The sequence below is a fragment of the Marmota marmota genome, unplaced genomic scaffold, assembly GCF_001458135.2.
Source record: "Marmota marmota marmota unplaced genomic scaffold, marMar, whole genome shotgun sequence".
NCBI classification, from domain to species: Eukaryota; Metazoa; Chordata; class Mammalia; order Rodentia; family Sciuridae; genus Marmota; species Marmota marmota.
Genome location: NW_026000016.1, coordinates 35494044 through 35505024, shown reverse-complemented (window position 1 = coordinate 35505024; position 10981 = coordinate 35494044). Strand labels below are relative to the sequence as shown.

Below are 10981 nucleotides of genomic sequence, written 5' to 3'. Positions count from 1 at the left end.
GCGCGCCCGGAAGTCCCGCCTGCCAGTCCACAGCGCGCTGGCGCGCTGACGGGCGTCCATCTCCGCGGCGGTCGCCGCCTGGCCTTTTCAGCACCCTCGAAAAAGTTTCCCCGAAGTTTCCAGTAAAAAGATGGTTGCAGCGGGACCGTGCCTAGAAAGAGCGTGAAGGCAAGCCGATAGAGGCCGTGCAGGCATTTCGTTTCCGCCTTCACCCTACCTTCAGGTCCCCTTCTGCTCCTCCTTGGCCTCTCGATTACTCTCTGGACTGCCCTTTACCCACCCCACCGACGGGTCCCTAGAGGTGTCCTTTGTCCTAAGCGCGCATAGCACTTATCTTGCGTCTTTGCCGACTTCTATTCTAGAGGTTGTGTTCTTGTTATGACATTTTATGACACTAGAGAGTTCCTCGTATTGTGAGGATTCCCCGCCCCCAGTACGCCTCCCCCACCTCCACCCCGTTCTTTGGGAATATATCCTGTTGCAAAACCCTACCCGCTGACGGCATTCCCACAAAGGACCATCTCTCTCAGCCCCACTCCCTCCCTTACTGAAAACCTTTTCTCTTAATCTTTTTTTTTTTTGGGGGGGGGGCGGGGTGCTAGGGATTAACCCAGGGCCCTATGTTTGCGAGGCAAGCACTCTACCTACTGAGTTATAGCCTGAAAGCCTTCTCTTACTTGACAACAGTTGACAAAAGAATGTCTTAGGAGTAAGGGACCTGACCTAAGACCTTTACATGCACATTATTTAATCAACGATCCTAATGAGAAAGTTGAGGCACAGAAAAAGTCAATAATTTGCCCAAGGTATCATAGCTTAGATGTAGTAGAGTTGAAAAGTTGACTCCATTACTACTCCTTTCTCTTTCCCAAATACTGTTGATCTCCCTGCCTGTCTCTTTTATTTGCTTCTCCTGAGGAATTGTTTCTGAATGCTGTCTAGACTCAACATTTATAGATACCTGGCTTCTGCCTAAGAACCCCCTGCCCACAACTCTCTCTTCACACAGGCCCTCAAGTGTTCCTTTTTATCGGATATCTAAACTCTAAATTTAGTAATATTTTGCATCTCCTCGCGTATGAAGTGTTAAGGATAGGTTAGATCACTAAAATATTGTAAATCTAAGTTCAGCCAAAGGAGTGATCATTCTTCACTGATGTGGAAACAGTTGGGAAGCATAGTGGATTGATAGACAAAGATTTAGTTTGAAAAATTTGTTGCACATGTTCTTATTTTGAACATCTAATAAAGATAGACTTTGGAAATAAAATTTACATTCATATAACATTTTGTACTCAATTTTAGGAGATTGACGAATCTTCCCCAAAATGTTTTTAAAACCCCAAGTTTAGGGAAATAGAATACTTCAAAAGACAGAACTAAGTAAGCCAGATGTGGAAGACCTTTATCCTGTAGGCAGTGCAAAACCATTGGAGATACAAAAAGGTGAACCCAGCACTAGTATGAAGGGTTCATTAAAATAAGAGGCAGTGAGATCAGTTAGGTGGCAGGTGGCATAGTTTAGGTAGGATATTGTTCCACGGAGCATTGGGAATGAGGGTAAATTAACAAGAAATAATGGCAAGGGCAAATCAAAAGAACTTGGTATCTGACTGGATATGGAACTGAAAGAGAAAGAAATCAATAACAAGGTTTGAGGCACAGTTATGTCCTCCCTCTATTTTTGTCTTCAGGTTTTTTGTTTGTTTGTTTGTTTTTTGTACTAGGTCATTTCTAAAAAGGGGGCATTACTACTGACCCAGTAGACATTAAAAAGGGCAAGAGAATACTATAAACAACTCTGTACTCATAAATTTGATAACTTGGGTGAGATGGACCTTGTCAAAACTTCCAAAATTTACCCAAGAACAAAAAGATATAATGAATAGTCTTTTGATTATTTAAGAAATAGAACTGTGTTTAAAAGCAAAGGAAAAAAAAAAAAAAAGGAAAAATTTCAGGCCCAAATGGTTTTACCAGCTAATTTAACCCAACATTTAAGGACAAAATATTACCAGTTCTATATAAGCTCTTCCAGAATTTAGGACAGGAAGAAGGACTTTTCAATTCATATTATAAAGCCAGTATATCCTGACACCAAAACCAGATAAAGATAACACAAAAAATAAAAGTATAAATCAAACTTCCGATTGAACAGACTCAAAATTCTCAAAAATATGACCAAATGGATAAAAAAAATTTAAAAATAATACACTAGGGCTGGGGTTGTGCTCAGTAATAGAGTACTTGCCTAGCATGTGTGAAGCACTGGATTCGATCCTCAGCGCCACATAATACTAAATAAATAAAGTAAAAATATTTTAAAAAATACATTTCAACCAAGTGTCACTTATCCCAGGAATTCAGGGCTGGAACAATACTTGAAAATCATTTGGCATAATCCACTATATTAACAGACTGAACCAAAACTACAAGATTCCAGCAATAGATGCAGAAAGAGCACTTGACAAAATTCAATATATGTTCTAAAACTTTGCAAACTAATTAGGAACCTGATAGACTAATAAAAGCCAACCACAAAGCCTATAATTAACATATTTAATGGTGAAAAACTGGATACTCTCCACTCCCCAAAATTGGGAGTGGGCAAGGATGTCTATTTTCACTACATCTATTCAATATCTTACTGAAGGTCTTAGCAAAGCAAGAAGAGGGGAGAAAGGGCATTCTGAATGGAAAATTAAAAAAACAAGATTATCCATGTTTTCAGATAATAATTGTCTATATAAGTAAATCTATAAGCATGCTCTTTAAACTAATAAGTGAATTTAGCAGATTGCAGAATATAAGATAAAACAAATGAGTCTATCATATTATACTGGCCCACTCTCCTCACCCACAAATGAAATACTTAGGTAAAAACCTGCTAATATATACTCAGGACTCATACATTTTAAAATGCAAAACACTAATAAAAAAAAAAGAAGACCCATTCTGTGTTCATAGACTGGAAAATTAAATGTAAGTAAATGTCAGTGTTCTCTAAATTGACCTGTGCATTTAAAGCAATGACAAGTAAATTCCCACAAAGATTTTTGTAGGTATAGATTTGTTGAATATAAAGTTTATAAGTAAAGGGAAAGGAAGTAGGTTAACAAAACAATTCTTGAAAAAAAAATCAAGGGCCTGAATCATAGTCAGGAATCTATGCATGTTTTAAGCACATAGTGCCATGAACATATTTCTGTATATTAGTTCATATGACTTGATTTTAAAACCATAAAGCTCTTGGGGAAAAAAAAAACAGGAGAAAATCTTCATGACTGAGTCAGGCAAAAACCTCCTAGATACAACACTAAAATTACTATCAATAAGGAAAAATATCAATAAATTGAAGTTCATCAAAATTAAAATCTTTTGCTATATAAAGGAAAGAAAATGAAAGACAAGTCATACTGGGAAAATATTTGCAAATCACATAATTGACAAAGGACTTATATCCAAAATATATAATTTTCAAAATCTAATAAAAAAATTTAAAATGGGCAAAAGTTTATAGACACTCCACTACAGATGACAAAAATATAGTAAATAAGAACAGGAAAAGATGTTCAATATTATTAGTCATTAGGGAAATTAAAACCATGAGATAATATTAGACACAGAATGGATTAAAAAATAAGTCTGACAAGGATATTGAGCAACTAAAACATTCACACTGTAATGCAGCTTTTCAAGAATAATTATGAGGTTGTGGCTCAATGGTAGAGTCCTTGCCTAACACATGTGAGGCACTGGATTTGATCCCCCGCACCACATAAAAATAAATAAAGGTTAAAAAAATCACTTTAAAAAAGCAATCTCAGATGTTTACTTACTCATGATTCCATTTGAACATACTAGAAAGGTAAAAATAAAAGGACAATGATCAATGGTTGCTAATAGTGAAAGGCAGGGAAAACTTTTGAGTGTGTGTAGGGGTGGCATGAGGAAATTCTTGGGATATTAAAATTGTTCTGTATCCTGTTAGTGGTAGTTACAAGAATTAAGTATACTGCATACAAAAGATTTTATTATATAAATTTTTAAGTTTTAAACTTAAGTAAAAAAAAAGCAATATGTAGTCTGGAGTCTTAATTTTTTTAAACACTTCCCCTTTAACTCAATAATCCCTCTAATCACTAGAGCATTTTTCCTGCTCTAATGGAAAAAATATACTTTATTGTCTCTCTTTCCTGGCTTCTCAATTCACTTTAAAAATAAACATTTTATTTAAAAACATTCAGCAACATAATGCATGCACATAATTAAAAGATTGAATAGTACAGAAAAGATTTTAATGAAAAATAGCAGTCCCCATCCTACCTGCTCTCTCTTCATTCCAGATACAGTTTCCCAAAGGCAAATACTTTAAACACTTTTTATATTTAATTTTTTGATTATTATTGCCATATCTCTCAATAATATTTGCAGACTGTCCTTTCTTAATCAGTATGTATTATTTATGTATTATCCTTTGATTTTCTACTGTAATAGATGAAGACTTATCTCATTTTTAGTATCCCCCATTTCCTCTAGCCATCTTTCCCACAGATTTGGAAGTTTTAAAATGTTTTTATTTCCTTCATTATTTATCCTTGTAACCTTAAACAATATATTTAAGCATAAGTTTTTTTGTTCCAACAAGTTGTACAATTATCTCTTGGCTTTATAGACTAATTTTAGTATTAATATGCTTTCTTCCATATTTTTTCCCAATTTTCATGTTTTGACTACTGTACCTTTATAGTGGAACATTAAAATCTATGATTAAAACTTCAATGTTTTCTCCTATAAACTGAATTTTAAAAATTAAAAAAACAAATGAAAATAAGTTTTTTCATCTCTTTTTCTGTACTTGAGATCAGTTCAGGGCTTTGCTCATGCAAAGAAAGTGCTTTACCACTGAACTACATTCTGAAAAGAACATGTATTTTACCATGACATTGTAAATATTTTTAACTTAAGGTGGTAGTAATATGCTTAGATGATGTTTCCCTTAACAACCCTAAGGTCATGTTGCTAGGAAATCGTTGCTAACATTAATTCTTGAGAACATTTTTTTTTCAGTTGTAGATGGACAACAATACCTTTATTTTGTTTATTTAGTTTTTATTTTTATGTGGTGCTGGGGATGGAACCCAGTGCCTCACACATGCTAGGCAAACACTCTCTCACTGAGCCACAACCCCAGCCCCTTGAGAACATTTTTGTTAGAACTCACCGACATTTTGTTCTAAAGCTGACCAATTATTTTTTAGTCTTTTGAATCACTTCCCCTGAGATTTCTTTTTCCTTTGAACTTCTGGAGTTTACCATGTTTTTTGTTTACCCCTGACCTTCTCCTTTCCTTGTTTTTACATTTTCATTTGCTGGAGTGTACAACTTTCCATATCTTTTTATTATTTGATTTTGCCTATTTCTTGATAGATCAGTTGGATTTAGAATTCTGGGTTTAAAATTGTTTCCCCCCAAAACTGTGAAGGTATTTTTACAATAGGTCCTAGGTTCAGTGTTGCTGATGAAAAGACTGATGCTAGTCTGAATGTTTTTTCTTTGTGATCATTTTTCTTCTGGAAGCATTCTTTATAAAGATTTTTGTTTTGTTTTCGTTGGTCTACTTTAATGATCAGTGAGTTCTTTCAGTTTGAAGACTTCTTTCTCTGTTCAGCTCTGGGAAATTTTTCAATATTTAGTTGATATTCTCTCTGCCATTCTCTTCTTTCTTTCTGAAATTTCAGTTCATATATTGGACCTCTTGATTTGTTCTCTTAACTGTTGTCTTTTCTCTAATTTTTCTAAGCTCTTTTTCTTTTGTACCCTGTCTTAATTGTTTTTTATTTCTGAAAAATATTTTTAGTTTCTAAAAATAATGTCTTTATTTTCTGAAATTGGTTTTTTTTTTTTTAGCATTCTATTTTTTTCGTTTGTTTTATGGGCACAATATCTTTTCAACCTCTCTGAAGAAACAGGTTATATATATATTTGAAGTTGTCTTCTGTTTTATCAAGGTTGTTTTTCTGTTTATCTTGGATTGTATATGCTGTCAGTTTTCTTCAAATAGCTGACTGATATTCTTTGATTGCCCATTCAAATTAAAGAACAGAGAATAAGAAAGATGATTTATAATTTTTGAGCACAGAGAGATCTTGTTAACTGTCATGATTTCACTCTAGAGGCTCTGTGACTTTACTAGCCTTATGTGGGTAGGTTACTCAGCCACTCTGCGTCATTTCAAAAATGGAATGATATGTTGTTTATTGTTTTGGGGTAAATGAAGATTTCCTATACCATCCTTAGAACATTGCCTGGCATATTGCAAATATATATTTAATATTATTAAGGCAAGGTGGCAGTAACTGGCTATTTTATTAAAGGTCCAACACCAAACAAGATATCAAAACTTACCCTTAGTGCCCCAGAATTCCCCACTTTCAATCAGATTTCCTTCAACAGTTTTTTGAATTTTTGCCTGGGAGTAATCACTGGGCTGTATGTTAAACAGATCTTCCCACCCATCCTTCATGGTCTCCCTTGATCAATTAGAACCTCTTCTAGGTTCTGCTAGGTGGAGTCACTCCCAGGGTAATGTCCCAAGTATCCCAGTATCCCACTCAGTTTCTTATGTCAACATTCATTTACTTTCTATTTTCAGACATTTGTTAAATGACATTTCCTGCTTGAATCCTTTTATTTATCCTATTGTGCATTTCTTAATTTTTATTCCTCAATTATTGTTTTAATATGAATTTTAGGAAGGAAATCCAGTGTCTTGGATGAGCAACCCCATTTATTCTTTGTATGTTTTGAAGGGGGAGATTTATTTAATACTTTAAAATTTTTGTCAGCCGGGTGCAGTGGCACATGCAAAAAAATTGTCAAATTAATATTTACAGTATTTAATCATAATTAAAACACCCCAAAATGTAGTGCAGTACTCCACCAAAATCTCCATGGGCAGTTCCCTTCAATTCTTTTAGTTCTTTCTGATGGTGTACTTGTATATTTTAAGTAATATGTTTATATTTATGGTTCCTAATTCAGATATTATCTACTTCAGACATCTTTTGACTTTAGTTATGAAAGATGAAGATTTAGCACTCCATTATATGGTTTCTTTTGTGATATCATTCAGTCTTGTGGTTTTCAATACTCTGCTAAATAAAACCAAATTTATACTTTCAGGTTCTTTTCTCCATCAAATAATCTTTGCTAACATGAGATATATATTTACTTGAAGAGTTTGTTAGCATCTACTAAATTTCTATTTAGGTATGATTTTTAAAAAATCTATTCTATGTTTTCTTAGAATATATTCCAAACCTATTCCTCTTTATTGTTTTCATAGATCTGTTAATGGTCATATTTTCTGTCCGAAGTGCTCATGCCAAAAACTTAGAAGTCACCCTTTTTCTCCTTTCCCTCAGTTTTTATATACAATCCCTGATTACTCTGATGCTTACATTTATCCTCTTCTTTCAATTTCTGTCACTGCTACTCTAGTCTAGTGGCTCCTGATGGGATTGTTGTTCTTAACGGTGGTTGCCCTCTGAGGGAAAATGATAAGTGTCTGGAGCCATTTGAGGTTGTCAAATTTAAAGGGTGCTCCTGACATGTAGTGAATAGAGGGATCTTTACCCACATGTGGATATATGCTAAAAGCCCTTCAAAATATAGAATAAATGGTTTATTTGAGAATAAAGCTCAAAAATATTAATATTGCTGAGGTTGATTCCACTTAACATGTTCTTTCTCAAGAAACATCATTTTGCTTCTAAAATTCTCTAATACCTTGTCAATATCTTAATTTTGTAGACATGGCAGACAGATTTCACAGACATGGATCATAAGTTCACACAAAGAAGTCCTGAAGATGCTGGGGCTGGACAGTGTGAAAGTAGGAGTTTGTACTTGCTTTAAGATCTTTTGAGTGATTTTGAATACTTTTTATAAATACTTTTTATAAATTATTTGTTTTTCATTTGTTCTTTATGTTTGAAAAAATAATTACATTCCATTTTGTCTCCCTAAGGTAAACACAAACAAAAGAAAGAAAAAAAGCAAAACCCAAAACACCATGAATCTCAGTATAAATCAGTGAAATATGATTCTTCAGATAATGAATTGTTTCCTCGTGCATCATCTTCCTCAGGATGCCAGACGGATTCAAGCAATGAAGGTTGTTTACCACCCTGTTAAGGTTTTTGCATATATAACTTAAGTCATTTTAAAAAATTAATTAAACCTCCTTCATAATTTGTTTATTTGACTAATATTTATTGAGCCTACCTAATATGTGCCAGACATAATGGTAAATATGGCAGGAGGTAATGGTGCCATAATAATGGTAAATATTTCTTCAGTCAAGGAACTTATTTTATATTGGGCAATACAAATAAACAAATAGTCTATTACTGTGTAGATGAATGCACATGCTAATCACCATTGACATTAGGGATTTTTATTCTCTCTCAAGTAATATGCTTATACTTCTATTCCTTGATTTATTAGTAGTCTAATCAGAATTTTTTCTTACTAGCGAAAGGAACTAACTGGATGATTTAAGTGGAAAAGGAATTATATTGAGTAACTTACATAATTGCCAAGAAGCATAGAGAATTCATCTCTGAATGTGGATAGGAATAAGGTGAAATTTGATAGCCAGACTATAGCCAATTTTAGCTCACAGAGCCTGATGAGGGCACAGTGCCATCACTGCCACTGTTGAACCTGGATGCCTTATCTTGCAATGTCAGTGTTACTTGATGTCACCAGTACCATCACTGCCACTGCTGCCACAAGACACTGTGTATTTCTGCCACTATGACTAGAATGGATTCTTCATTATTTCTGTCTCATTATGTCATTAACTTCTAGGCAGTGATAGGCTCATCCTAGGTCATATGCCTATGTCCTAAGTGCAAAGGAAGCTAGGAAAACAAGCACTGGCATTTTCAGCATTGACAGCAGAAAACATAGGAAGCAGAATCAGACACTGGGCAATCAAAATTATAACATATATTATGCATATTCATACTAACTCTAGATATGTCAATTGACTATCTCACTTGAAATTATTCTTTTGTTTTACCTATCCTTATTCTCTCGGTGTTTGCTAGTGGTGTTTTGATTAGTGTTTCTATGAATTAATAAATATTATCCTTATAACTCTTTACTCTCTTTTATACAGGTTAAGTAATTGGTGTTTAAATTACTATCACTATATAAATATTGTTACATATGCAAAATCATATATCTAATATGATTATTGAGATTCTCAAAGGAAAAATATCTCTACAGTGTTTCTAGTCAGCATTAAGAACATCATTTACATTTTTTAAGTTCCTTAAAATTATGCCATATGTCATTTTTGCTTCATATTAGAACCATGACTTTCCTGTACAGTTTTTTTCCTTGAATTTTGTAATTCTCCTACTTGTTTTTTTATTGTTGAGGATAAGATAATGTAACCTTGCCATAAGAAAAAGATTTTCTGTCTTTTTCAATACTACTTTTCCAAAGATTTCATTTCTTATCCCTAGAAATAGTCATGCCTGACAAAAATCAACTCAAGATGGATCAAAGAGCTATGAATTAAAACAGAAGAAACTCCTAGAAGAAAATGTAGGGTTAACACTCCAGCATATAAGCACAAGCAACAACTTTCTCAATAAGACTCCTAAAGCTCAGGAAATAATGCCAAGGGTTAATAAACGGGATGGCATCAAATTAAAAAGTTTCTGCACACCAAAAAATCTCACACCAGTCAGAATGGCAGTCATCAAGAAAACTAAACTACAAAATACTAAAGAAAGAAATTGAAGAAAACTTTAAAGATGTAAAGATCTCATATGTTCTTGGATAGGCAGAATTAAAATTGTCAAAATGGCCATACTCCCAAAAGCTTTATACAGATTTAATGCAATTCCTATTAAAATCCCAATGACATTCTTCATAGAAATAGAAAAGGCAGTCATGAAATTCATTTGGAAAAATAAGAGGCTCAGAATAGCCAAAGAAATCCTCAGCAAGAAAAGTGAAGCAGAAGGCATCACAATACTAGACCTTAAATTATACTACAGAGCTATAGTAAAAATGGCATGGTATTGGCACCAAAATAGATATGAAAATCAATGGAACAGAATAGAAGTCACAGAGACAAAACCACATATATACAGTCTTATATTAGACAAAGGCACCATAAACATACATTGAAGAAAATATAGACTCTTCAACAAATGGTGCTGGGAAAACTGGAAATCCATATGTAGCAAAATGAAATTGAATCCCTATCTCTTACCCTGCATAAAACTCAGCTCAAAGTGGACAAGGACCTAGACATTAGACCATAGACCCTGAGCCTACTAGAAGAAAATGTAGGCCCAACCATCCTTATGTTGGTTTACATATTGACTTCTTCAACAAGACTCCTAAAGGGCAAGAAGTAAAATCAAAGATCAATACATGGTGGTGCTGGGGTTATAGCTCACTGGTAGAGTGCTTGCTTAGCATGTGTGAGGCACTGGGTTCGATTCCCAGCACCACATAAAAATAAATAAAATAAAGGGCTCTTTCGCTTCACTCCGGGCAGAAAAGGTGAATGTGTAATCAGCAGTGGATTGTAAGTACCCTAGGCAAAGAAAGCTCAGTGCGCCCCACTTTTTTTTTTTTGAATATTTTTTATACAGGGAGAGTTTGTGGATTGGGATCATTGGCTGGGCTGCGGTTTCTGTGCCGAAAATCCACTCCGCGGGAGCCGCCATTTGCTTTCTGCCGGCTGTCTTGATGGCTATGGCTACATTGTCCGGCAGCCGCACCTAGAGGTTGGAGCTGGGCTGCGTGCCGAGCCCTGTCCTCCAAAGGCTGGACCGCAGCCTTGAGCACCTGGGTCGCCTGTTCGCCGCTGCACCCTCGGGCAGAGCCTGCTCTGGGGTCGTTCTGCATGCCCCTGTGAGGGGACCCGTGCTTCAGAGGAGGGAGC

At 34.9% G+C, this 10981-nt stretch overlaps 1 protein-coding gene across 4 annotated transcripts in view; it reads left to right on the top strand.

Annotated features, from left to right (window-relative positions):
• The window catches only part of LOC107140574 (putative uncharacterized protein encoded by LINC00467 homolog), a 51804-nt gene continuing 40823 nt past the window's right edge, over positions 1-10981 (top strand). For 2 of the 4 annotated variants that reach the window (XR_001503298.2, XR_007349794.1), the window contains exons 1-3: positions 7181-7272; positions 7816-7897; positions 8033-8179. Coding sequence is in view for 1 of the 4 variants with exons in the window: in XM_048809423.1 (XP_048665380.1) it covers positions 7840-7897; positions 8033-8179 (205 nt within the window). In the remaining 3 variants the exon portion in view is untranslated. Of the gene's footprint in view, positions 224-7180; positions 7273-7815; positions 7898-8032; positions 8180-10981 lie in introns of those variants that run through there. The other 2 variants (XM_048809423.1, XR_001503299.2) reach the window with 2 other exon arrangements.